At 48.5% G+C, this 27,269-nt stretch overlaps 2 protein-coding genes across 6 annotated transcripts; one reads left to right on the top strand and one right to left on the bottom strand.

Moving 5' to 3' along the window:
• Positions 1-496: 496 nt before the first annotated feature.
• Mfsd11 (major facilitator superfamily domain containing 11) lies at positions 497-24,895 on the bottom strand. 2 transcript variants are annotated; one of them, XM_048367343.1, is made up of 14 exons: positions 24,773-24,895; positions 23,411-23,577; positions 22,852-22,907; positions 20,823-20,930; positions 20,218-20,297; positions 19,991-20,087; positions 18,463-18,521; positions 17,156-17,300; positions 13,839-13,879; positions 12,386-12,451; positions 9,307-9,432; positions 2,979-3,153; positions 2,118-2,253; positions 497-1,436 (listed from the first exon to the last, which is right to left on the bottom strand). In XM_048367343.1, the coding sequence occupies exons 2-14, from the start codon at positions 23,504-23,506 to the stop codon at positions 1,272-1,274; spliced, it is 1,350 nt and encodes a 449-aa protein (XP_048223300.1). In that variant the 5' UTR covers positions 23,507-23,577; positions 24,773-24,895; the 3' UTR covers positions 497-1,271. The 2 variants fall into 2 exon arrangements, with proteins under 2 accessions (XP_048223300.1, XP_048223299.1); XM_048367342.1 differs by having other exon boundaries at positions 24,768-24,889.
• Positions 24,475-26,604, top strand: Srsf2 (serine and arginine rich splicing factor 2). 4 transcript variants are annotated; one of them, XR_007213865.1, is made up of 4 exons: positions 24,475-25,060; positions 25,281-25,591; positions 25,809-25,912; positions 26,572-26,604. XR_007213865.1 is itself a non-coding variant. In XM_048367345.1 (3 exons), exons 1-2 carry the CDS (start codon positions 24,699-24,701, stop codon positions 25,582-25,584), a joined length of 666 nt encoding a protein of 221 aa, XP_048223302.1. In that variant the 5' UTR covers positions 24,475-24,698; the 3' UTR covers positions 25,585-25,591; positions 25,809-26,604. The 4 variants fall into 4 exon arrangements, 2 of the variants coding, with proteins under 2 accessions (XP_048223302.1, XP_048223301.1); XM_048367345.1 differs by having other exon boundaries at positions 25,809-26,604; XR_007213864.1 differs by having other exon boundaries at positions 24,476-25,060; positions 25,281-25,912.
• The last annotated feature ends 665 nt before the right edge of the window (positions 26,605-27,269 follow it).

Raw genomic sequence — 27,269 nt, 5'->3', positions numbered from 1 at the left:
GGCCTGAGCACTGTCCCTGGCTTCTTTTTGCTCAAGGCTAGCACTCTGCCACTTGAGCCACAGCGCCACTTCTGGCTTTTTCTATATATGTGGTGCTGGGGAATCAAACCCAGGGCTTCATGTATATGAGGCAAACACTCTACCACTAGGCCACATTCCCAGCCCACCCCCCCCCAGCTCTTTTTGCTCAAGGCTAGCATTCTACCACTCTGAGCCACAGTGCCCCTTCCAGTTTTCTGGTGGTTAATTGGAGATAAGAGTCTCAGACTTTCCTGCCCAGCAGGCTTTGAACTGCGATCCTCAGGCCTCAGTCTCCTGGGTAGCTAGGATTACAGGTGTGAGCTACCAGGGTTCGCTGAGGTTCCTATCTCCAATTAACCACCATAAAGCTGGAAGTGGAGGTGTGGCTCAAGTGGTAAGAATGCCAGGCCCTGAGTTCAAACCCCAGGACCTGCACAATAAAAAGAAGAAGAACAAGAAAAAGCCCATGAAGTTGTACTATTTAAAATGGTGAATTTTATGGTTTCTGAATTATATTGCAATGTTTAGAATTTTATGGAGGAAGTTAACATTTGCGTTTAAACATTTTCTCAAATAGTTCCGCCCACCCCCGGAGCACAATGACTGAGTGGGGTCTAACTTGGTCCTATAACTTGCTGTGTTCTTTTGTTGTTTGCATTGTGTCTTTCAGGAAAATGACTAGCAAAAGTCTCCTCCCTTGGTTTAATTTTCGAATGTTTTTGTCACAGATGTTGCATTTACGTTTTAAGACAAGACAATGCGTACTTCACTTTCTCACACTTATTTGGCCCGTCCTGCTATGAGGAAGCTAAGAGACCTCCGGAGCAAAGCTCTTCAAGTGGAAGCCTTGTCTTTGGAGTCTCCCGGTTCCCGGTGCCTGCGTGGCGTGGCGCAGCAAGCTCGCCCCGCCCGGCGAGGCTCTCTGCAGGACAATGGCGGGATCGCTCAGTGCGCGCAGGAGACGGAAGAAACCTTTGCACTGTCTGACATGATTATAAAGAACTAGAGATGGGTGAATCAGAAAACAGCATCTTTGAACAAGTATGACCACAGACCAGGATTCCCTTATTCCGCTTGTTAAGCAGCTAGCGGCTGTAAGCTTTAGTACCAACTCTGTCTGATGGGCGCCTCGGTCTTTGATTTTCCACACTCAGCGTCACCCGTGTGTTGTGGACATGCTAGGCGGCCTCGGCAGCCGGCTCTGGGAGCAGCCGTGGTCTCGACGGTGCGCGCCTCCTTCCCGTGCCTCATCAAATGCTTCGGTACTCGGAGCCCCGGGCCACGACGGCAGCGGCATCCCACTCCACAGTGAAGAAGGAAATTGTTCCGAAGAACCCAAACACCACCATGAGCAGGAGTTGCCAGTGAAGGAGAAGGTAGTTGCTGTAGAAAAACGCAACGGCTGCGCAGATGGACTACAGAAAAAGGAGACAAATCAGAGTGGCCACGGCTGAATGGCATCGAAGCCAGCTCCAGAGCCAGCTCCTCTACTCCTGAGCCGCAGGACAGCCGTAGCTCTTGCCCCTCAGATGCAAGGAACCTCACTTGTCACTGCCTCCCCGGCATGCACCACGGGCTCGTGGACAGCAGAGCGCAGTCTCTATTTCCAGCAGCGCTCTGTTGAGAACTTGCAGGGTGAGAAAAGCACTCGTCTGTGAGGTGGTGAAGGGAAATCTCTCACCTGAACACAGAGACCGGAATGTACACTCGTCTCCAAGTGAGGGGAAGCTCACTGCTTCCTGGTTCCATACAAAATCCCTCCCCTGACTTCCATCTGAAAACCACAACAGCTGAAAACCACGAGCTGGTGGCTCATACCTAGAATCCTAGCTACTCAGGAGGCTGAGAAATGAAGACTGCCATTCAAAGGCAGCCCGGGCAGCAAAGCCCATGACACCCTCATCACCGATTAACCACCAAGGAAGCTGAACGAAGAGCTGGGGCAAGTGAGAGCGCTAGCCTTGAGCACAAGCTCAGGGACAGCGCCTAGGCCCTGAGTTCAAGCCCCACCCCCAGACCCCACCCACAAGAGTAATGACCATATAAAACCAGGTAAGCATGAAGGCAAAGCACTCGTGACACAATCTGGAGGTTACCTGCACAAACTTGAAGACAGCAAAGGCTGGAGCACTGTCTTCGGAGTAGAGGAAGCCCAGGATACTGAGCAGCTGGGTATTGAAGCAGCTGTCTCCCAGGCCCAACAGGAAACTGCAGAGGATGGCGATTTCTTTGCTAAAGAAAATAACAGATTAAAATTAGCTCCCTAAAGTATAAAGCTTCAACTCACTCACAAAAGCATTTACACCTGTGGGAATGAGGATAAAAGGATCGGAGACTCTCAAGGTCTGTTTTCGGTGCTGGGGCTGGAGCCCAGGGCCTTGCATAGGCTAGGCCCCTGCAGGACCACTTACAGTCCGAAATTAGACTCAAATGCACAGGGCTTCACATTTTCACAAGCTCTGGTCTCTACTCTCTTGAGAAACCAATACTGGTTCTTGGACTCCGTCCGCTCCACTCAGATGTATGGATAGAGACAGAAACATCTGCATCTGTAACGGATTTAAGAGTGGAATGCACTCGACCAAGACCCTCCGTGCTCTTGTGAGCCGCGGGCCGGCAGCCTCCCGGGCTCCCCTTTGCGGTTCCTCCAAGCCCTAACTTGGGGATCGGTCACTGCTCAAAACGCAGACATAGAGGATTCAGATCAGATCCTTGAATGCGCCCTCCTCCATCAGGAGGATCTGGCAGGGGAAAAGGTTAAAAACAACCACTGCAAAGTCACCTGGAGTTCTCTAAGGATTCCTACTTAAACTCATTCTGGCTCCATTAACACCTGACAGATGACCTTAGAAAGAGGAGAGCCTCTCCCAGGAGGAGGAGGGCTCCTTTCCAACACCCAGCTACCCGTTCCTCCCAGCCGCCTGCCCTCGAGTCAAGGGCGCTGGTGGTAACTGTACCTGGGTCTGATGTAGGCACTGCTGTTGGTACCCTCCACAGGGGCAATCGGGGCATCTCCAGGCATGTTGAGAAATATTAAGTAAAAAGCTATAAAGTGCACCACGATGCCCAATAGCACCACTGGGTTTCTACCAAAACGATTATCCTTGCTCAGCAGGCCAAAGAGGCTTCCACCTAGAAACCAAGACGGCAGACACGTCACTAATGTCATCAGCAAGTTACCTAACTAGATGAATTCTAATCCAGGACCCAAAGGATAAATGCCCTCAACTGTCCAACACCCTCCTCACAAATGTACTTGCAGATAAAGACGATGACCAGTTACCAAACAAGAAGTAGCAGAATCATTCCTATTTCTATTCTGTAACAGTCCTGCACTTCTTTGCTAATGAATTATTGTGCCCCCAAAACCAGCCCCTTCGATTTATAGCTTATAAGAGAAACTTACAAAAGTTTAAAAAGGGTACATCCTCTCAACCACAGCAGCAAGAGGCCATGCTCCCTTTCCCCCAGGGAAAAGGGCTTCATGAAGGTTCCACAGTGGGAACAGCTTAGAATGTCTCACCAGCACGAGAGCGGATACCATTCTAACAGAAAGGCTGAACACAGGTATCAATTTTAAAATTCGTTCTGAGGTCTGGGAATATGGCCTAGTGGCAAGGCGTCTGGCCTAGTAAACATGAAGCCCTGGGTTCGATTCCCCAGCACCACATATATAGAAAAGGCCAGAAGTGGCGCTGTGGCTCAAGTTGGTAGAGTGCTAGCCTTGAGCAGAAAGAAGCCAGGGACAGTGCTCAGGTCCTGAGTTCAAGCCCCAGGACTGGCCAAAAAAAAAAAAATCCATTCTGTACCAACCCACATACATTTGCAGCCCCCTCAGTGGCATGGCACTGGTCCAGAATGTCTCAGGTTCCAGGTACCCAGTACACAGGGGGAAAGTGAAGGATACAGCAGAAAACATCAACTGGTTCACAGCACACTGTACTATTAACTGCAGTTGATGGAAACCAACGGTATATTTCAAAGTAGCTACTAGAAAGGACTTCCAATGTTCCCAACACAAAGAAATGAGTGATGGCTATGCCGGTTACCTTCCCCTCATCATTCCAAGTTGATCAAAGACTGAAATGTCACACTGTCCACTGTAAAAGTCTACAATCACGTGCCAAAAATATACCGGAAGCGGAGGTGCAGCTCACGTGGTAGAGTGCCAGCCTTGAGTGAACAAAAGCCCAGTGAGAGTGTGTGGCTGAGTTCAAGCTGGGCCCAGTAGCAGCACACACAAAAACTTAAAAATGTATTTTAATAAGTAGTGATGGTACCAAGTGCTGGTGAGGATTCTGAAGAGCCGAGTCGCTCCTGTGGCTGGCATAGCCCTTGCAGAACATCTTGGCAGATCCTCTCTAAGCAATCTGCAGCACAGGAGGAGGGGACCCGGGCGGCAACCCTGGTAGGACAGCGTCCTGAGCTGAAGACTGTGACAGAGCCCAGCAGTCCCGCGTGCTATCAGCAGGGGGCGCCGTGCATCTTCAGCAGAGCCGTCATCTGCACTGTGGCGTGAACTAGCAGCTGCCAGGGAAGTTGCCCTGTGCTTCACCACCTGGGCTCTGGGGACACTTCATTCACAGGACGCAGGGTGGGGCACAGTTCTTCCCTGGGAAGGTGGGGACGTCAACTGTATGTTATCTGAATTTTAGATGCGGTGAGGTTTTCCTTGGAGATGGGCGAACTGGTCCTAAAGCCCACATGGGAAAACAAACGTACTGGGCGCTGGCGGCTCACACCTTGTCATCCTATCTACCCAGGAGGCTGAGATCTGAGGATCAGCGTGCAAAGCCAGCCTCAGTAGGAAAGTGTGTGACTCTTGCCTCCAATTAACCACCACAAAAACCTCAGGTGTAACTGTGGCTCAAGTGGTAGAACACTCATCTTACCACAAAAGCTCAGTGACGGCCCCCAGGCCCCCGAGTTCAAGCCCCCGGACTAGCACCAAGCAAAAAAAAAAAAAAAGCCCCACACCCACACAGCAAGGCACTAATTGGCAGAGCGATGCAACAGAATGCCAAGTCCCAAAACAACATTAGTCACACGCAAAATTACTATCTCTGTAGCATCAGAAAACTGAGGCAAGAATTAATACTAGGGCTTGAACTCAGGGCCTCCTCCTTGCTCAGCTTGCTTGCTCAGCAGGTGCTCTGGGGCCAGGCTTCCCGCCTTGCTTTTTTTCTGGTGATGGAGTCTCACATATGTCTCTGCTAAGACTGGTTTTTGAGCCATGGATCTTGAGTGAAAAAAAGCCCAGGGGATCTCAGGAGGATCGCGCCCTCCTGAGTAGCTAGGATCGCAGGTGAGAGTCACAGGCAGCTGGCTAGAACTAGTGCCTTTAATATCTAGCATTGGAACGAATGGGTAGACAGGCAACAAGCAAATTCCAAAGAAATCAGAGATCTAAATCATAAAAACCCGTACACATATAAGGAAAAAAAATTCATGAGTAAATCCTCTTTAACCCCAAAGTAGAGAAGGAGACTCTAACTGTAATTCAAAGCCTAGGGAAATCAGACTAAAACATTAGTAAAGTTGACTAAGAAAACAAATCTTCCATGGCTAGAAGAATACCAGAAACAAAGCCAAAGCCAAATGGTGAACAGGAAATATTAGCAGAGAGAAGGAGAGGAAGGGGGAGGAGGAAGAGGAGGAGGAGGAGGGGGAGAAGGAAGAAGAGGCGGCTAATAATTTTACAGAAATGTTCAAACTGTGGGGAAAAAAGACTAAAAAAGAAAAACTCTTACAGACAAAAAAGAGCAGGAAGTGAAGGTGTAGCTCAAAAGGTACAACGCCAGCTTTGAACAAAAACACCAAACAAGAGCACAGGCCTTGAGTTCAAGCCCTAGGATTAGCACACACACAAAGGGCAAAGCACAAATAGCTCATTCACCATTCACACACATACACGCACACACGCACGCACACATGCGCATGCACGCACCTGTTCAGACCAGAGATATTAGCTTAAAATGCTCAGATGCCATTTTTCACCCCAAACCTCCCTTAGGGCCAGGCCCAGGATGCCCACACACCTGAGGGCACAGTGGGAGCCATCCCTTCCCCCTCGCAACCTCAGCTGAGGAATCTGTCCTGAAGACACACCTCCACGACATGAAAACCACGTGCCTGCGTTCATGCAGTGAGGCACTATTGGTAATTGGAAAGACCCTGGAAGGGCTGGGGAATATCACTCGCCCGCGGCACAGCATGTGCTTAGCAGGACCTGCCACCCGAAGGGATGAAGGGAAGAAGGCAGGAAGGGAACGGAGGAGGGAAGAAGGAAGGAGAGAGGGAGCGGAGAAAGACAACAAGAAACAGGAAGCTGTGTTAATGTATGTGTATGGATGCAGTGGAATATACCAAATGCATTCATTCCCTAGCTCGTCCACCGAGACTGCAGAAAGCAGAGGGCTGCCAGCAGCACCCTGGTGCCGAGGCCTTGCTCTCTGACACCACTGTTGGTGAGAAGCAGTGGGGCTGTGTGAAAAAGAAATGGGGAGTGCAGGAGCCGGGGCAGGGAAGGGCATGGATGAGCCGGGGACACCTGAGTGGCAGAGGCCGGCTCGGCATGGTTCCCCTGCCACAGCCAGGTCCACAGGAGCAGCAAAACAATTCAGCGCGGGTTTGAGCCATAAACCATTCAGGGGAAATGGGAAATGACAGGCCTATCCTAAGAGTAAATAAGCAAGCAAACAGGAAGGGTAGGGGGCTTCTGCTGGCAGCAGAAAGCTGAGGGCATTCTGGGGTGACTTATGGAGGCCCTGTGTGTATATACACACACATACCCCTCTCCCTGCACAGGGAGGATCAGGTGAGAGTCGTCCACAGAGGCTACATCTGGGGGGCTATGGGGGAGGTCACTTGCATTGCCACCTGTGCTTCCCACACAGCGCCTACTGATTGCAAGGGAGCAGCTAAAAGCAGTCATTAGATGTGGAGAACTTGGGCAACATCTTGACCACCTCACCTGCCTGCATGCCTTAATGACAGGGCTGGGACTTCCAGGCCTTCCCCCTCTCCCCCAGGGAGGGGAGAGGCCAGGGACTCTACCACCAATAGTCAGTGGCTTAACCGGTCATGGCGACTGAACCCAATGTCCACAAAAACCCCTTAAACAGGCTGGGGAGCTTCTGAGAGGATAGTGTACCCCACTCTCTGGAGACAAAGACTCCTCCCCTCAGAGACCCTGGTCCTCACCCTGGCTACTCACCGGTACCCTCTACAGTGAGGGGGAGCAATAAACTGAGGACCTGAGACTGAACCCTTAAACCTGTGGTGTGTTAAATAAAAATTACTCCATCTAAGTCTAGTGTTTTGGACTAAGCTCGTACTCTGGGCCTCCATGGGCACGTGTGAAAAGCACAATGGAGTCACTGTGCCGGCACACTCCAGTGCTCTAAGTTCAAGTTACCAAACCAAATCCTTACAGTATTGAACCTCAAGTCCACCAGTCATTTATTTTTTGTTGCTCTGTCCCTGCTACAAGGAAAGTAACTCTGAAATGACCCAGAACTTTTCGCCATTTCCCTTTTTCAGCCCTCCTCCATAAAACCAACATCTTCTGCTCAGCCCACAAAAATGCTTACTCCATTTTGTGGAATGAAGTCTTGCACAATCAAAAATCAGTCAGGGCCAGGTGCTAGTGGCTCACGCCTGTAATCCTAGCTACTCAAGAGGCTGAGATCTCAGGATTATGGTTCAAAGCCAGCCCAGGAAAGAAAGTCTGTGAAACTCTTACCTCCAATTAACCACCAGAAAACCAGAAAGTGGCGCTGTGGCTCAAGGGGTAGAGGGCTAGCCTTGAGCAAAAGGAAGCCAGGCCCTGAGTTCAAGCCCCAGGACTAGCAAAAAACAAAACAAAACAAAATCAGCCAGAAGTTGGGCACCAGTGGCTCACACCTATAATCCTAGCTGCTCAAGAGGCTGAGATCTGAGGATCACGATTCAAAGACAGCCCGGGTATGAAAGTCTGTGAAACTCCTGTCCCCGATAAATTAATCAGAAAAGGCTGGAAGTGGGACCCAAGTGGTAGAGCACTAGCCTTGAGCACAAAGAGGCTTAGGGACAGCACCCAGGCTGAGTTCAAGCCCCAGAACTGGCAAAATAATAATAATAATAATAATAATAATAATAATAATAATAATTAGCCAGGCACTGGAGGCTCGCACTTGTAATCCCAGCTACTCAAGAGGCTGAGATCTGAGGATCACGGTTTGAAGCCAGCCCAGGCAGAAAAGTCCGTGAGACTCTTATCTCTAATAAACTATTCAGAAAAAGCCAGAAGTGAAGTTGTGGCTCAGTAATAAGAGAGCAGTAGACTTGAGCAAAAAGCTCAGGGAGAGGGCTGGGAATATAGCCTAGTGGCAAGAGTGCTTGCCTCTTATACATGAAGCCCTTGGGTTCAATTCCCCAGCACCACATATACAGAAAATGCAGTGGTGCTGTGGCGATGTGGCAGAGTGCTAGCCTTGAGCAAAAAGAAGCCAGGGACAGTGCTCAGGACTGGCCCAAAAAAACAAAAGCTCAGGGATAGTCCAGGTCTTCAGTTCAAACCTCAGGATGGACAGACACACACACACACACACACACACACACACACACACACACACACACACACAGAGCAATTGAGATCCTTTTAATCTAACTCCTAACTCTAACGGAGTTACTGTGAGACAGGTTTGAAGTGTTGGACACACAATGGTACCAAAAATCAAAGAGCTACAAAGTCAGGAATCCAGATTTGCTCCTCAAGGATTCTAAGCCTGGATGCATTTATGGTTTCTTTCTTTCCTTTTTGTGCTAGGGCTTGAACTCAGGGAATGAGTGTTGTTCTTGAGCTATTTTGGGCTAAGGCTCTACCACTTAAGCTAAAACTCCATTTCTAGCTTTTTGGTGGTTAATCAGATATAAGAATCTCACAGATTTTCCTGCTTGGGCTGGTTTTGAACTGTGATCCTCACATCTCAGACTCCTGAGTAGCTAGGGTTATTGGCATAAACCAGTGGCACCCGGCTTTGCACTAATTTTTTTTTTAATTTTACTTATTTTTCAGGGTGCTGTCCCTGAGCTTTTGTGCTCAAGGCCAGCACTATACCACTTGAGCCACAGCTCTACTTCCTGCTTTTTTGGCACTTAATTGGAGATAGGCGCCTCAGAGACTTTCCAGCCCTTTCTAGCTTTGAACTGAGATCCTCAGATCTCAGCCTCCAGGGTAAGCTAGAATCACAGGTGTGAGCCACCAGTGCCCAGCATTGCACTGATATTTTTAATGCAACCAACCGAGAATTTCTCCAATGCCGATGAAGATTCCAGAAAGTCCAATCAGGCTTTTCTCTTCTGTTCCAAACTTGTTCATAGCACCAATACAGGTTCCGTATACACCAGAGAAGAAAGTTAATTCCAGACCTTCAGGGGAAAAGAAAAAAAAATCAAACTTACAACTTTACATCCATATTCTCCTTTCCCTTGTTTTTCTTCCGGACACAGAACAGCTCATAGAGGCTGAAATGCCCCTCCGGAGTACGGCCTGACTTTCTGCTACCCACAGAACTGATGGAAGGGAACTAGCCATGCGCCACGCACTGAGGGCTTCAAGTCCTAACGCCCCCGACGTAATGGCATTCGCAAACGTGGTGTGCAAGAGGAAATCAACTACATAACAACGGTGGAGCCTCATGATGCCATCAGTGTCTGGAGAACACCAGAGAGCACACAAGAAGGCAGACACTTCTAAACTAAACTAGGAAGTGTCCCTCACCCTGACTGTGACCAGGCTGATAGTCTGGTTTCAAGAGGCCCAGCCTCCAGATCTGTTACTTAAACCACTGGGCAACAGCAATTTGGTATTAGCAGTGTAACCTAAGACACCACAGGATGGCAGGTGCCCTACAGATCAGATAAAAACAGACAACCCATGGAGTGCCGGTTACTCATGCCTGTAATCCTAGCTACTTGGGAGACAGATATGAGGGTAGTGGTTTGAAACTGGCCTGGGCAGTTAAGTCCATAAGACTTTTTTTTTTTGTCGGTCCTGGGTCTTGAACTCAGGGCCTGTGCTGAGCCTCTCTGTGCTCAAAGCTAGTGCTTTATCACTTGGGCCACAACACCAGTTCCAGCTTTTTCTGAGTAGTTTACTAGAGGTAGAGTCTCACAGACTTTCCTTCCCAGGCTGGCTCTGAACCATGATCCTCAGATCTCAGCTTCCTGAGTGGCTAGGATGACAGGTGTGGGCCATCAGCACCCGCCAGCCATAAGTCTCTTATTTCCAATTAACCATGAAAGAGCCAGAAGTGGAGCTGTGGCTCAAGTGGTAGAGTGCTAGCCTCAAGCTCAAAAGCTCAGGGACAGTGCCCAAGCCCTAAGTTCAAGCCCCCCGGACCAACACAGAACAAAACAAACAACCCGTATAACTCAAAAAAGAGGCATCCTAAGGTTGAACCTTCTTACTTTGCTTGCAGGAAGGCAAGGGGCAGAGGATATGATTAACATGAACTTGTAACAGGGAACACTAATTTAGTGCTTATTATCCTTATGATCAGTTTTCCAAAGGAATAGTTCCATTCTTTTTCTTTTGACCTTATTTGGGGGTTTGACCTTAGAACCTTGTACTTGCTAGGGTGCTGCTCTGCTGCTTACATCATGCCCCCACGCCTTTTTACACTACTTATGCTTCCCGTGCAGCCAGCATGGTCTGGCCTTGAGCTGCAATATTCCTAACTGCCACTTCTCAAGTAGCCAAGGCTTACAGGCATGAGCCACCACATCCAGCTCAACTACTCTTAGTACACAGAAAACCAACACACTCTTCACAGTATTCACATGATTTCACTAAGCCTTCCCGCAAGGAGAACTCCTAAAGTTACAGTAAAAGGAAGTTAGGAAATGTCAGTAACCTTAATCCCTTAGTGCTAAAAATCTTCCGTGAAAATCATAAGGGTGTTTGGGGTCTCGTCTGGTGTGTTTTTGGGAGTGCTGGGGTTTGAACTTAGGGCTTTATGCTTTCTAAGCTGGCGTTCTACCACTTGAGACACACCCCAGTCCCAGAGATGTTCTGTTTTTCGATTTCTCCTAAAAAAACAAGCCAAAGCAGTGAATGGCACACCGCAGCACGTGTGGAAAGAAAATGACATCCTCTTCATTCTCAAACACCAGGGCTCCACCTGTCAGCACACCACATTATCACCTGCTTCCATATCATTACAGGAGCTTAGTGGGCCTGGCCATGCACACCTGGGGTTCCCAGCACCTGGAGAAGGTGGGAGGATTCTGAGCTCCAAGCCAACCTTGGGGGCATAATTAAAAAAATACTGGAGAGGGGCTGGGGATATAGCCTAGTGGCAAGAGTGCCTGCCTCGGATACACAAGGCCCTAGGTTCGATTCCCCAGCACCACATATACAGAAAACGGCCAAAAGCGGTGCTGTGGCTCAAGTGGCAGAGTGCTAGCCTTGAGCAAAAGGAAGCCAGGGACAGTGCTCAGGCCCTGAGTCCAAGGCCCAGGACTGGCCAAAAAAAAAAAATACTGGAGGAATGGCTCAAGTGGTAAGGCATCTGACTGGCAAGTCCTATGATCTGAGTTCAAAATCCCATTAACCTCAGAAATATGGTCTTAGTCTACATAAAGTTTCAGCCATGTGGGCTGGGGATATGGCCTAGTGGCAAGAGCGCTTGCCTCGTATACATGAAGCCCTGGGTTCAATTCCCCAGCACCACATATATAGAAAATGGCTCAAGTGGCGCTATGGCTCAAGAGGTAGAGTGCTAGCCTTGAGCAAAAAGAAGCCAGGGACAGTGCTCAGGCCCTGAGTTCAAGCCCCAGGACTGGCAAAAAAAAAGAACAAAAAAGTTTCAGCTATGTCCCGCAGTGCTCCCAACTGCCTTAAATCCACTGGTCCTTGTGAGCCGCGAGTCCTGGGCTTGCTGCCCCTGCACTGGCCACCCTCTGCAGAATGCAGTGCAGGCAACGCCGGGCTTGACACAGCCTGACCTCAGCCCGCTGCTAGCTTTTTTTCTGTTGGTTATTTGGGCAGAGATGTAGCTCTACTGCCATGTTCCAAGATCTCCTCCTGGAGGAGTCAGTCAAATGGGCAGGTCACTCAGTACATGGCGGGAGGGGAGACAAGAGGCAGGCACAGGGAGAGACAGACAGACAGACAAGATGGGGGCAAGGCAATGGCCCAGTCTCTCATCTGATCCCCCAGCAAGTTCTAAGGTCAGAAATGGTCTTGGAGACTCCAGCCCAGCCCCAGGAAAGCTCTGGTGACCCCACCGGAATGGCCGCTGCTGGGCAAAGGCGTGAGGAAGACCGGGGAGGATGGCAGTGAGGGTGGCGGCCACGGAGGCGGGGGCAAAGGCGTTACCTGTGTAAGCAGTTGTGACACTGAGAAGCAGCATCTCCTTGGTGACACACAACCTCAGAGACTTTCCTACAATGACAAGTTAGGAGGACTTAGCTGCATCTTCATTTATGGGTGGAAGCTTGAAACAATGTCTTCACTAGTAACAAAACACATTTTTCAGATTAAACTTCGTAAGGTATGAACTAAACCTGCCCAATACACACTGTTGGTTTCAAGTGCTTAAGCGTGTACCAGGGTAGCATTTTTCTCAGCTCTTAGAACAGGAACATGTGAAGTGGAGGAAAGCAGAACCAGACAAGATGAGAAAAGACTTGGGAAAACAGGATTAAAGTTAGGCCACCGGCAGCACGCACTTCCTGGGGAGCCATCACAGAGCAGACCGAAGGCTGGACTCGAGGCCAGTCGCCTAGGTGGAGCCTGACCACACAGGAGCTGGGGCACCTCCCAAGGGTCTCGTGGATTTGTCTACCCAGACTGGCTTTGAACCTTGGGCCAAGGGAGCCTCAGGTCAGATGTGGTTGCCTGTGGCTGAGGGGCCCTTTTAGTCCAATGTGACGCACTGGCTCCAAGTGTGTACTCAAGCCCTAGCGCAGCCATCTACTTTCACCTTGGGTAAACTATTTTTTACCAGCTTGAAACCCTAAATTAGGGAGAGCCTATTGTCTTATCAGCAAGACGCTGCCTGCCTGACAAAGTTAAAGCCTGGACACTGATAACCACATGCTCCCAGCTGCCCACCCTCAACTTATCACATTCCCAACCACACAGATGGCTCCCCTTTTCCATCCACTGGCCACTGGCTAAATGCCGTCTGTGTCCAGAACTACTGGTGCGCAGTACTGAAGAGGAAAAGAACCAGCAGACTCCGTGACAATGTCTTTTATTTTTTCCCCCCTGGTATTGGGGCTTGAACTCAGTGCTTCGTGTTCTCCCTGGATGTGTTTGCTCAGGTAAGGCGCTCTACCTGGGCCACCCCTCCAGTCCATAGTGACTGACAATTTCTTGAAGAGTTCTGTCTCCTCTAATATGGAGATACTGGTCACAGAACGATTGTGAGAATCAGGAAAGCAAGCGGAAAGTTTAGCAGAGTTCCTGACTGGAGACTCAAGCAGGGGACGAGTAGGACAGCTCTCAGGAACCCCTGCTCCTGGCGGCCACAGCTTGATCTCAGGATAGGCAAACGATCTGCTCTCAACTCCCCGTGGGCCCTGTGTAAACTCATCTTGTCCTCGCCTGACAGCCAACCTGCCCCACCCACCCACCCGCGCAGGTTATCACAAACCCCACACCCCGTGACAGACAATGACAAAGAGACTCATGTATTCCTGAGCTGCATACCTGGAAAAATAAAACCCTGGGGACCACTAGTTCCACAATTCCAGGGCAAAGGGCAAAGGGCAACACTGAAGGCATTCCCGAATAGACCTTGCATTCAGACCCAGACAATACTTACTAAATGCATCTACTGCCTTTGTCATATTGCTCTGGGCAGACCTGGGAAAATAAAATGGAATAATTTTTCCCTTGACAATTAAAAAGAGAACAAACAGCATTACCTTATCCACAACTATATTGTCATCTCCTATTTCATGTAAGTCCATAAAAGCTCTGTCCTCTGTGTGGGCTAGCAAACATTTCCGATGACCCTCAATGCTCCTTGCTCCAGGGGTCTCTGCCCTGCCTGCCATCCAGCACCGCTCTACGGTGAACACTGAAGAACAAGGCTCATAATAAGCTTATTACAAATATTTGAGTATTCCCTTTTCAGAAATGACACTGCAGGTACAAGAGAAGTACATTCTAGCTTACTACAATGATCCCCAGGCACTCAATTTCCCACTGTCTGTATTATATAAAAATAAACCTTCCAGTATTAACATTCTTCAAACGCATGAACACTCTCTGTGTGAACAACATGGTTGATATTCAGGGCATCCTTCTGGTTAAAACATGGGCTTTGGGCTGGAAATGTGGCTTAGTGGTAGAGAGCTTTCCTAACATGCATGAAGCCCTAGGTTCAATCCCTCGGTACCACTTAAACAAAAAAGCCAGAAGTGGCGCTGTGGCTCAAGTGGTAGAGTGCTGGCCTTGAGCAAAAGCAGCCAGGGACAGTGCCCAGGCCCTGAGTCCAAGCCCAGGACTAGCAAAAAGAAAAGGGGGGGGGGGGGGGCTTTGGTCGGGCACTGGTGGCTCACGCCTGTAATCCTTACTACTCAGGAGGCTGAGATCTAAGGGTTGAGGTTTGAAGCCAAGCCTCAGCAGAAAGTCAGTGAGAAACTTCTTTTTAACTAACCTACAGAAAACCAGAAGTGACACAGTGGCTCCAAGTTGTAGAGTGTTGGCTTTGAGTGGAGCTCAGGGACAGTGCCTAGACCCTGAGTTCAAGCCCCACCCCACCCCCACTCCACCTCCTGCCCCACCCTACCACCAAAAAAACAAAACAAAACCCATGGGCTTTGTTTGGAGTCAGAGTCCAGACTTGGCCACTTATCAGTCAGGTGATTTGACAAATTCCTTTCATTTCCTTGTTTATAAAGTTCTACTGGGGCTGGGAATGTGGCTTAGTGGTAGAGTGCTAGTCTTGGGCAAAAGAAGCTCAGAGACCGTGTCCAGGCCCAGAGTTCAAGCCCCAGGACTGGCAAAAACAAAAAACAAAAAAACCTACTTTTTGCCAATGGTAGACGGTGAGAGAATGCAATTTTAACTATGACTGATAAAAAGATTATGGTGAAAAAAATTAAAATTCTTGCTCTACCAGCCAAGTTTACTTCCCTAGATCTTTAAATAATATAGGAAGGAAGGAAGGAAGGAAGGAGGGAGAGAGGGAACGAGGGAGGAAAGGAAAGATGGAGAGGAAAAAGAGGAAATAAAGCAATATACTTATTTACTATCTCCCTATCTACCTAAGGGAGAGGCTACGAATTTAAGAATAATCAAATTACTGATAGAAAAGGTGGCTCACACTTGTAATCCTAGCTACTCAGGAGGCGGAGATCTAAGGACCATGGCTCAAAGCCAGGAAAGATAATGAGTGAAAAGTCAGTAGTGGTAGAGTGCCAGCCTTGAGTACAAAAAAAATCTAAGGACCAGTGTCTCCGTTCAGGCCCTAGTACTGGCATAGGAAAAAAGAAAGGAAAAATAAAAGGTATCTAGAGATCACCAGCTCAAGGTCCTACATGCCCTTGAGATAAAAAGACAAATGTGAACTGCTCGTTGGCATTTTCTGTAAGGTTTATCATCAGGTCCCACTTAAACCTCCAAAGGGTTTCAAGATTCAAATGCAAACTCCAATCTCCTCTTGCATAATCTAACTGTGCCAGGTTTCAGAGAGGGCTGGCACACGCTCCAGTGCTATCTACAGAACAAAGACACAGAAGCTTTACCTTCTGGAGACAAAGCTAAAGACAAATGCTAAATAAGCAGAGCAATGTTCTCAAGAGCTGCGGTTTGTCACACTTACATTATCTTCTTCTCCAATATCTACTAGCTCTTGCTTTAAAACGTAATTGTCAATGTCCAGACACCATTCTGAGAAACGCCTCATTTGGCAATTGTAATGAGCCAGTACCACAGGGGGCACTCACACAAACTTAGTTGGCTGGCCTCACCAGGCAACCTAATCCCAGGGGCCATGTTGCACTCTGCAGTCCATCACTGACAGAAACCATGTTATTCAGAGCATGCACAGTTATACATATCTATATAATGCACACATACAAAAACCATAGCCAGAGCGTGGCACCTGCTTTGTAATCCTAGCATGCCAGAGGCTGAGACAGGAGGATACTGAATTTGAGTCCAGCCAGGGTACATAGTAAGACCCTGTCTCAATGAGAAAAAAATCTGATAGATAAAAAAGCTGTTAAGACAAGCTTCACAATGTTATCAACTCATAGCCCAAGAAAAATGAAGGTGGATGGATGGATTACGTCCTCATTTTTTCTTCTCAAATGGAGATGATTCTGCAAAGTTTTAAGCACTGTCACAACTGAAAGGTGTTCAAGTGACGCTGAGTGCTGGTGGCTCACACCTGTAATCCTAGCTACTCAGGAGGCTGAGGTCTGAGGATCATGGTTCAAAGCCAGCCAGGAAAGTCTGTGAGACTCTTGTCTCCCACTAACTACCACAAAGGCAGAAGTGGAGCCTTGCCTCGTGTGGAAGAGTGCCAGCCTTGAGCAAAAGCATCTTGGGAAGAACACATGGGCCCTGAAGTCAAGCTCTAGTACAGGCACCAAAAACGGAGTGCTTAGGTGATTTACACAAGCTAAGAACTGCACCCTTGCTTGCCCATTTGCACAACTTTGGGGAAAACACCTCCACAAGTTAGTAGGGTAGTGCAAGAGCCAGGTACTTTAAGCCAAGAGCCTCATGGTGACAACTGCTGGCGGCCCTGCTCCTCTCTCACCACGGCTTTTGAGATGGGTCACAGGAACAGGTGCTGAAGGAAAGAGCAGATCCTTATACAAGGAAACGGCAGGCCTGAAGAGAGGGAGGAAAGCCAGGCCTGGAGGCATCCAGGGATTGTGGCTATGGTCCAGGGTCACACACTGGCAAAGCTAGGGCTGGACTTAAATCCCCCATCATCAACCTTTCCTTCCCTCCCCTTCTTCCAATCCCATAGCTCTGCATTAAAGCACTGTCTCTGTGTAGCCTATGTTCTGCCAAGTTACCAGCTACAGCAAAGCAGACTAGTAATCTCTAGACTAGATTTACTCAAAATCTACTTTCACATTAAAAAAAAAAAAAAGGAAAATGTTTCCAACTTCTTACTCATTGACTTCAAGGTCCTGGTCCCCAGAAGATTCATCTTCTCCAAGGACATTTTCCGAATCTGGTTTCCGAATGAGAAAGAACAAAACTGTCCCCACAAGACTGATCACAGTTAAAGCGATAAATACCGTTCTCCGGTCACCCTCTAGAGAGAAAGAAGAGAGCAATGACCATACTTTACTAGAATTAAGTGTCCTGTAAATACTTCCTTGTTGATGTTCTACTTTAACGCATTAGTAAAAACAAGACTAAGGGCTAGGTGCTGGTAGCTCACGCCAGTAATCCTAGCTAGCTACTCAGGCAGCTGAGAACAAAGGATATAGGTTCAAACAGTCCAGCCAGGAAAGTCTGGGAGACTCTCATCTCCAATTAACCACCTAAAATCCAGTGGCATAGGGGCAGGAATATGACCTAGCGGTAGAGTGCTTGCCTCGCATACACGAAACCCGGGGTCGATTCCTCAGCACCACATATCTAGAAAAAGCCAGAAATGGCGCTGTGGCTCAAGTGGTAGAGTGCTAGCCTTGATTAAAAAAAAAAAAAAAAAAAAGCCAGAGACAGTGCTCAGGGCCTGAGTCTAAGCCCCAGGACTGGCAAAAAAAAACACACACAAAAAACTGGTGGTGCCATGGCTCAAGTGGTAGAGCACTAGCTTTGAGCAAAAAAGCTCATGGATGGTGCGTGCCCAGGCACTGAGTTTAAGCCCCACAACTCAGCAAAAACAAAACAAACAAAAACTTAGATTGAGGAGATAAGTTGGCATTTCTTCCTTTGTCTTTCAGTTAGAGATACACTAACAAGCTAAAAGAAAACCAGAAAAAGAAGTAGACAGATAAAACAGTAGTGAAGACTGGGAATGTGGCTTAGCAGTAGAGTGCTTGCCTCACATGCATGAAGCCTGGGTTCAGTTCCTCAGCACCACATACATAGAAAAAGCTGGAAGTGGGGCTGTGGCTCAAGTGGTAGAGTGCTAACCTTGAGCAAAAAAGCCAGGGACAGTGCTTAGACCCTGAGTTCAAGCCTCAGTCCAAAAACAAACAAAACAGTAGTGAAAACCTCCTGAGGACTGACCAGTAAAGGTGCACACAGCACAATCGCTCTTGTCCTTTAGATACCCCACAAAGCAGTCCTAACTGTAATTCTTTTTTAATAACATAATCCATGCCTACTAAAAGCAAACATCTGAGAGAACCCTGGGTACTGAAGTTCATTAGAATGATATTTAAGTAAGACAATAATGGGTATTTCTATAGAGATGCTATTATGTTTTCAACAAAGCTAAATAAAGCAACATGAATAAAACAAACCTGATATTTGAGTTTTCCCTTGCCAGGCAAAATATATGTAGAGATTTCCAAAGAACAAGCTGGGGAGAAAAGGGCAAAGAGGATGCTGGGAAATTATTGTAATACTTATTATGCTTAAAAAACAACTGTTGACATTATTTGTTGAGAAAAGGACAGATAAGGTGGAGAGGAAGAGAGGAAAAGAGACCTGAATTTGAAGGGATATACCTGTGCTGGGCTATTTAAAAGTATCAACCACCCTGACTCTTTCTGAGAAACTTAACTGACCCAGATAGAATTCCAGTGACAGGCATGTGACAGTAACCTGACTCAGCGCTGCCCTTCAGACGACTTGACTCACTCGGAAACATGTGACTTAATGGAACCCTGGAAATGATTCCTTGGAAAGAAACTTAGGCTACTTTTAAAATCCTGAGTTTTCAAGAATCTTTCAAGAACCTAAGACTTATGGGCTTAGCTAGCACACTTCTTTTAGCAAGCATACTTTCCTAGGCAAGCAATCATTCGCTTCAACACTTACACAGGGTGAGGTGGTAAATACCTACAATCTTGGCTACGTGCAGCTACTTGGGAGGCTGAGGTAGGAGGATTGCAGGGGAATGCTGAGGCAAGAGGAACACATGAGTTTAAGAGTTCAAGGCAAGTCTGGGCAACATAATAAGACTGTTTTCAAAACAAACATAGTCATTCTCATTTATTAAAAGCCTTATCAAGGGCAAAATTCTAGGCAAAAAACTTCAGGTCAGATTTATGAAACCCAACAGATAGAAGCACAATGACTGTTTTCCTTAGTTTCTTAGGAAATAGGGAACATGCTGAATCATTCAGTATTGGTGTAACTAAGCCTTACTTCTAAATTTCAGTGTATCTTCCAAGAGCTATTAAGCAGTATAGCTCATGTGGCTAACAATGGTTTAAACTGGACGATGACAACGATGACTTTTAGTCTCTGTTTCCTCATCTGTAGGGCAGAGATGTTACCTCTCACCTTGGGAGTTTGTGTGGGGATAATGTGAACTTAAACAAAGAACCCTCAAATCCCTCAAAACAGCAGATGCTAAAAAGATATTAATAATGCTTTCTACTTAACGAACTTTAAGTTCAAATTAAGTCATTTCCACACACTAAGTAATTCCATAAAAATGCACTGTTATCCAAGTGGCTCACACCTTTAATTCTAGCTACTCAAGAGGATGAGACCTGAAGATCATGGTTCAAAGCCAGCCTAGGCAGGAAAGTGCTTGAGATTCTCATCTCTAACCCTCAGAAAACCAGAAGTGCAGCTGTGGCTCAAAGTGGTAGAGGACTACTAACTAGCCTTCAGTGAAAATGCTCAGGGACAGTGTGCCCAGGCCGAGTTCAAGCCCCATAAATGACCAAAAAAATCTGTATCATATTAAGCTAGAACTTAAGAACTACAACATGGCCAATCTGAATTTACAATGAAATAAAGACCTAACAGATGGCATGACAAATAAAATGAAAAAAAAAAAAAAAAGGTAAGATTGAGATCCAAAAGGATTATTACCTAAACTGCAGGAGTGCCCAGAAAATTCCACTGTTTCTCCCAATAGTGTGTTCATCTGAATTTATTGTCAGGCAGTTTCCTTGTGCTGTCCAAAGTACTAAAATTCAAACCAAAAGTTTATCAAGGGAGTGAAATTACTCGGCTTCACGTACTACATACACAAATAATATAAATGATCCCCTTTATAGGCCCCAGGACAGAGATGTGATAAAAATAAACATGCTTACCAGCAGCTGCGATTCCAATGAAAACAGACGCTGTGTAGAAGGACCATGGGAAAGGCTGGATAAAAACGGCAATGTACATGCTAAAATATAACAGGTCAATGTATTATGGTCAAACAAGACCTGAAACACAACGCCAAGCATGCCTTCTAGGAGTCAGCCGGGAGCCCTCGTAAATGCAACCTGAAAGCCCGGCCTTGGTTTTGACAATGGGAGCTACTTATTTCTTCACCTGGTACTTCACACTTCACCAGACTGCAGTGGCCTCTGCCCTTTAGCTCTAGGACCTGCCGCATTTCGGTATTTCACTTGACCCCTTGTGTGTCTGCTTGATAGAAAGTAAGATTAGCTCAAAGAAGGCTTTTTGTCCAATCCTTAAGATTTTTTAGGATACTGTTTATTTGCTGTGCCAGTACTAATGCTTGAAGTACCAAAAAAAAAAAGCAGAATACTTGTCTAACATGCACAAAGCTGGGGGTTCAATCCCCAGCACAGTGCGGGGGGGGGGGGGCGAGGACGGGGGGGTGGCGGGGGGAGAGGAAATGTTTACAGTGTGTGTTTGAAAGATGCTAGAAGTGTTCTAGGTGAAAGAGTCCTGCACTGCTCACCTGTAGAACAAGCCACTGGCAAACATGGAGAGCTGGGGGCCAACGATAGCGACCACTGACGGCGTAATCAAATTTGAAGCGGAGAACACGCTATAAATAATAGCCATGCTGCACACATAACACACAGAAAGGGGGAAAAGAACAGAAGGTTTGAGGACTGTCTTCAAAATTCTACACAGTCTGAATGTTCGGCAATAAACATTCATGTTCTCTTGTCAGAATTTATAATTATCTCTTTAAACAGAATTCTCATACTGGTTTTCATTTTGATACAATATTGAAATTGTATTAGACGATTTCTCTGTGTGTGTGTGTGTGCGTATAACTGGGGCTTCAATTCTGGGCCTAGATGCTGTTTCTTAGGTTTTTAGCTCAAGCCTAGAATTCTGTCACTTGAGCTATGGCTCTACTTCTGGCTGGTTAATTAAGAGAGAAGAGTCTCACTGACTTTCTTGCCTAGGCTGGTTTCTAAACAAATATTTTTCAGCTCTCAGCCTCCTAAGTAGCTAGGATCTAGAGAGGCATTAGCCACAGCTGCACAGCTCAGACGTTTCTTGGAATCAGTTTTCAATGCAACTGGTAAATGAGAACATATGACAGGGCCAGGACTTTATAGATACTTCTTTTTAGCTCAATAGCTCCAATAGGAGTTTTGCTATTATTCTCATTTAGAGCAAACTGCCACGGGTGAGCTGGGCAGCTGGTGGAGGGTGGGCCAGGATCCCGGCAATGGGACTGATTCCAGGACGAGGTTGAGCAGTTGCTGCACACACTTGGCCAACCCTTCCCAACAGCTACACACATTTTTTCACTATAAATAACAAAACAGAAAATTATAACTTGCTTAAGCCAGAACCTATTTAATTAAAAATCGGGTTTCACTTGAACTTTTCTCAGTTACTGCTGACACGGCCCTACTATATATTTTTGCGTGTGCAAAGTCAGACTAACACCATGCTGAGAGTCCTGAGTTCATTCACTAGCCAGTGTCTGAATCTGTAAACTCATAGTACATTATTCTTTGGCTTTCACGAACCTCTCGCTACCAAGTGTATTCTCTCATTCATTCTTTAGAATATACTGGAGGATATGGGGACTACAAAAATGTTGTGGCATTAATATTAATCACCTACAAAACTGGATACTAGCATCCCTTTATTATTAAATGTCACCTACAAAACTTAAGATAAACAAGAAAGAATCAAAATAAGAACAGTTTGAGGACAAGTGGTGTCACAGCTTAGTACCTATAATTATATAAAAAGATAAGAAAAGTGTTTATATAGCTCAAATCTAGCCACTCCACAATGTTTACATATTTCAAAGCAAATGTTGTAGAGATAAACATATCATTGATCAATTTATGTCAATTTGACAAATGTGTGTACGCCTGCACATATTACATTCCCAGTTACAATCAGAAGGTGAAAGTGACTTGTGAAGGCCTTTTCATAGTACTGGGGTTTGAACTCGGGTCCTCATGTTTGCAAGGCAAGTGCTCTCCGGCGCTATACTACCAGTTCTTTTAGTTTGCTGTAAAACGGGCACTAAACATCTTAACAGAAATCTAAAACTGCCTGGTCAAACTCCAAGCTGCAAATTAAATTATGACTGTTATGAACTTTCAAATATGAAAAAAACTCAAATGTTTCAAGAATCACATGAACACCAGTTCAGGATTGGGAACATGTAACTGTGACACTCGAGTGCTTATCATGGGTCCCCCACTTTGAAAATTGTTCTATGTCCTTCATCTGAGCAAACAAACTGGGCTTGTGGAAATAACTTGCTCAAGGTAATGAAGCAATCAGGTTGTGAAGCCAGGAACTCAAACCTAACCCGCCCTGGTGTCTAATTCCATAAGAAATCTAAACTCATCATCTCTAACGGCATTATCTTTTTCCAAATACTGAAAAGTGGAGGGAGAAAAAGCAATCACTACTACTCAGTCTCATTGTCCTATCACTGGAGATTATGACAAAATTTATATAATTATCATTACACAAAAAAGCAGCATACAGTACAATACCTGGTATATCCACTGCCATGAAAATCTGTGCTATTTAAGCTCCTGATGACAGTTTGCTGTGTAGAAGATACAAGCAATTAACAAAAACGTCTGCAATTTCCCTTGCTCTTAGAAAGGTTGACTGCAAGAACTCATAAAAAAAAAAGTCAACATTCACAATGGTCACCATTCAACACTACAGGTCCACTATGACAGGAGACAGAACAGGACGGGAGAAGACATCAAATCAGTGGTGGGGCCGAGGAGAGAGAGGCCAGCTTTATCTGATTACCTTACCCAACCAAGCACTAACTTAGAGCCAGTACAGACAAGAAATAAGACAACTCGGACCAGCACCACCCAGAGTCAAGCCCGAAAATAAAGGGTCACCTGAACACCCCATAAAGGAGAAATGACACATGAGATCGGACCTAATCAAAGGAAGCGAAGAAGCCCGGGTGGGCGATGGGAAGGTGCAAGGCGCGCGCGCTGCTGTTCCAAGTAGTTAGCTTATTCCCGTCCTGGGGGTGCACTAAGTAAGGTGGGCCCTTCAAAGGAGGGGGTACGGATTGCAACTCACCGCCACATTCCCACAAGTTTGGAAGGCAGTGAACATAAACATAAAGGCCACTCCTAAGATAATGACGTTGAAGAGCTTTTTGGATTCCGGGGACATGTTGGCTCCGCTCGGCCGCGGGTCAGCAGCGGCCCCGGACAGTCAGCTCTTCCTGGGTGAGCCCCGCAATCCTGGGGAAAAGAAACGAGACGGTGGGTGAGCGCAGGGGCGGCCCGGCCTGTGCGATCCCGTCCTGGGGGCCGGACTCCCGGGCTGAGGGCGGGCGGAGACCCGAGGCGGGGAGAGGGGGACGGCGGGGAGGGCCGGGGAGGCTGCGCCGGGGTGAGGGGCCCGCCAGCGGGGACTGAGGGCCAGCCGCGGTCCCGCGGCCCCGCCCGCCGGCCTGAGCCCCCCCCCCCCCACACACCCCCACCGCAGGTCACGGGACACGTCAGCTGACGGCAGCCGCGGCGCCCGCTGGGAAAGGTAGTCTCCGGGGGCCTAAGGGCCGCGCATGCGCCCAGCCATCACGCGCCACTTCACTCCTCTTTTCCCCTCCCCCCCATCTCCCCAGCGGGGGGGGGGAGGGGAAATGGGAGAAGCCAGGCGAGGGGAAAATTAGGGAGCAGGTCCCAGCGCAGAGCAATGGGGAGCTGGGAAGGGCGGGGGGGTAAGTCCAGGGCTGACGTGGCCGGGGACACCCCTCCACAGAGGCAGGGCTGAGCGCGGGGTGGAAGGGACGCGTGGAGGCAGGGTATTGGTATGAGAAGAGGGCGGGACCCGGAGGGTGGGGGGAGCGCCTCCCCCTCCACCCGCCCGAGCGGTCACGCCCGACCTCGCCTGCGGAAAAAGCTTTCGCGGGCTTTCCAACCGCCCGCTCCCGCCGCTCCCCCTCCCTTCCGCCGTGACTGCGCGCTTTTCGGCCCGCCCGCCGGGGTCTGCGCAGGCGCGCCGGGCGGGGGCGGGGCGCGCGGCGGAGACGTTACCAGGCGGGGCGGGCCGAGCCAATCAGAGGATTCATTTCCGGGTGGCGCGGCCGCCATTTTAGGGGAAGGGCTATAAAGGCGCGGTGGGGCGCGCCACCCCGCTCAGTTGCTGCTCGGCTAGCTGCGCCGTCGGGGCCTGTGCGCTCGCACGCTTCGGCGCCCGGCCCTTCCCACCGCCACACGCGGGCGGCAACCGCCACCCAGGCGGCGCGGCGGCGCCTCCCGAGCCCGGACCCCCACCACCCCCCCACCCCCGGGTGCGCGCGGGCCCGCCCGGGCGTTAGTCTCGGCGCCAGTTCGCGGGGCCCCCGGGCCGCGGCCACACGATGAGCTACGGGCGGCCGCCTCCCGACGTGGAGGGGATGACCTCCCTCAAGGTGGACAACCTGACCTACCGCACCTCGCCCGACACGCTGCGGCGCGTCTTCGAGAAGTACGGGCGCGTCGGCGACGTGTACATCCCGCGGGACCGCTACACCAAGGAGTCCCGCGGCTTCGCCTTCGTGCGCTTCCACGACAAGCGCGACGCCGAGGACGCCATGGACGCCATGGACGGGGCGGTGCTGGACGGCCGCGAGCTGCGCGTGCAGATGGCGCGCTACGGCCGCCCCCCGGACTCGCACCACAGCCGCCGCGGCCCTCCGCCCCGCAGGTACGGCGGCGGCGGCTACGGACGGCGGAGCCGCAGGTGAGCCGGGGAGGAGCGGGGGGGGCGGCCGGGCGCACAAAGGTCGGCGGAGCACGTGGGGGGGGGAGGCCGGGCCGGGGCCACGCGAGACCCCGCCTCGCGGCCAGGGAAATGGCGCCTGGCAGCGAGATAATGGCGGCGGGGCGGGTTGGCGGGCGGGGCCGGGGCGGCGGCGGCGGCGGGAACCCAGCTCACCAGCGCGCCTTGCGTCCGCCCGCAGCCCACGGAGGCGTCGCCGCAGCCGATCCCGGAGTCGGAGCCGCTCTCGGTCCCGCAGCCGGTCCCGCTACAGCCGCTCCAAGTCGCGCTCCCGCACTCGGTCGCGCTCCCGCTCGACCTCCAAGTCCCGATCTGCGCGAAGATCCAAGTCCAAGTCGTCGTCGGTCTCCAGATCCCGCTCGCGGTCGCGCTCCCGCTCCCGGTCCCGGAGCCCGCCCCCCGTGTCCAAGAGGGAGTCCAAGTCGCGGTCGCGGTCCAAGAGCCCCCCCAAGTCTCCGGAAGAAGAGGGCGCCGTGTCGTCGTGAGCACATGGTAATGTCCGCGGGCGGGGCGGCAGTGGGCGTGCGCACCGCGTGGGGAGACTTGAGGCCTCGAGGTGACTCGGCTTTGGGAGCGATGACTGAAGAGGGGTCTGCACTGGATGTGGAGAGCTTAGATAATGGCTGTGTCGTGAACTGTTTGAGACCTTTTAATGAAAATGACTATTTCTTGCTGTTTTTATCCAACGTCTGCATTTTCCCCTTTAAAGCTGCGGTCTCCTGTTTGATAAAAGAATATTGGCCAGTATTGCAGATTTTAACTGATATGGCTGATCCTCCAGGGACCAGTTTCTGTGGGCGTGTATTGGAGCAGGTTTGTCTTTACACGTTAAAGATGCACTATCCTCTTAGAGAAAGACGATCAGTTCAACTATTGTTGTACTGACTAGGACTTCTAACTCTAATGGATGTGGCAAACCAATTGCAATTACGGAAGCAATAAACTTTTGGAACCCCAAAAGAAAGTTGATACAGGTATTGCATTGGGTGGGGAAAGGATAGTGTGTCTTTAACTCTCAAATTGTTTGGTCCTATTTTTTTTTAAAAAAGAAAGGGCCCTAAGTAGCTCGGATAAAGACAGTCTCAATTGCCAGATGACTCATCTGAAAAAAAATAGAATAACTCAGATATCAATTTTTTGTTTTGTTTTGATACAGCTCCCTTCCCCCCTCCACTACCCCATCCTTTTTTTTCCCCCCTCTTCTCCCTCCCTAACTTTTTTCACCTTGGTTATTTGGCCAAGAAGTCAATTCAAACTTGTAAGTGCTGGTGGTATATAGCCTTTGAAATTGTCCTAGTTGGGCCTTTAACAATGTGATAATGGCTGGGTGGAGCCTTAGTATACCTACTTGTTTCACCAGAGCCTTAGTAAGTACATGCCTGAAACTGAAACCACATGCACTCTGGTTTTGGTACCTTGGCGGTGCAGTAGTAGTAGAGGGTGAACTAAGCCTTTTTTCTTTTCAAACCTAGATGGATCGGCAAGCAGCATAACAGGACTTGGGGGAGAAAAGGACCACATTCAGTCCATCGGTCCACGGAAGAGTCCTAGGAACAAGCAACTGGCTATTGAAAAGGTTATTTTGTAACATTTGTCTAACTTTTTGTTTTACCTTTGCCTCAGGTGGCAAATTCATTTTATGTGCCATTTTGTTGCTGTTATTCAAATTTCTTGTAATTTAGTGAGGTGAACGACTTCAGATTTCATTATTGGATTGGATATTTGAGGTAAAATTTCATTTTGTTCATATATAGTGCTGACTTTTTTTGTTTGAAATTAAACAGATTGGTAACCTAATTTGTGGCCTCCTGACTTATAAAAGGAAACTGTGCAGCCATTACACACAGCCTAAAGCTGGCAACTGATTGACTCAACATTGCCTTCATTCCTTATAATTAAAAACCTACAAAAGTTGGTGTAAATTTGTTGATATGTGTTATTTACCTTCAGATCTAAATGGTAATCTGAACCCAAATTGGCATTAAAACTTTTCAGGTGAAGTTTTTTTTTTTTAAAGGATTGTTTACCAAACACAATTCTAATCTCTTCTCTTATGTATTTTTGTGCACTAGGCGCAGTTGTGTAGCAGTTGAGTAATGCTGGTTAGCTGTTAAGGTGGCGTGTTGCAGTGCAGAGTGCTTGGCTGTTTCCTGTTTTCTCCTGATTGCTC

The sequence above is a fragment of the Perognathus longimembris genome, chromosome 17 (genome assembly GCF_023159225.1).
Source record: "Perognathus longimembris pacificus isolate PPM17 chromosome 17, ASM2315922v1, whole genome shotgun sequence".
Lineage (NCBI taxonomy): Eukaryota > Metazoa > Chordata > Mammalia > Rodentia > Heteromyidae > Perognathus > Perognathus longimembris.
Note: the sequence above shows the minus strand (reverse complement) of the source record. Positions and strands in the feature narration are given on the sequence as shown.

Excerpts from the sequence above, each read along its gene's own strand:
- Mfsd11 (XM_048367343.1), bottom strand. The coding sequence starts at position 23,506 with ATGTCCCCGGAATCCAAAAAGCTCTTCAACGTCATTATCTTAGGAGTG. Across the intron at positions 12,452-13,838 it reads AAAGGCAGTAGATGCATTTA|GAAAGTCTCTGAGGTTGTGT; the intron begins GTAAGTATTGTC and ends TTGTCATTGTAG. Across the intron at positions 3,154-9,306 it reads CGGCATTGGAGAAATTCTCG|GTGGAAGCCTCTTTGGCCTG; the intron begins GTTGGTTGCATT and ends CTTGGTTTCTAG.
- Srsf2 (XM_048367345.1), top strand. The coding sequence starts at position 24,699 with ATGAGCTACGGGCGGCCGCCTCCCGACGTGGAGGGGATGACCTCCCTC. Across the intron at positions 25,061-25,280 it reads TACGGACGGCGGAGCCGCAG|CCCACGGAGGCGTCGCCGCA; the intron begins GTGAGCCGGGGA and ends GTCCGCCCGCAG.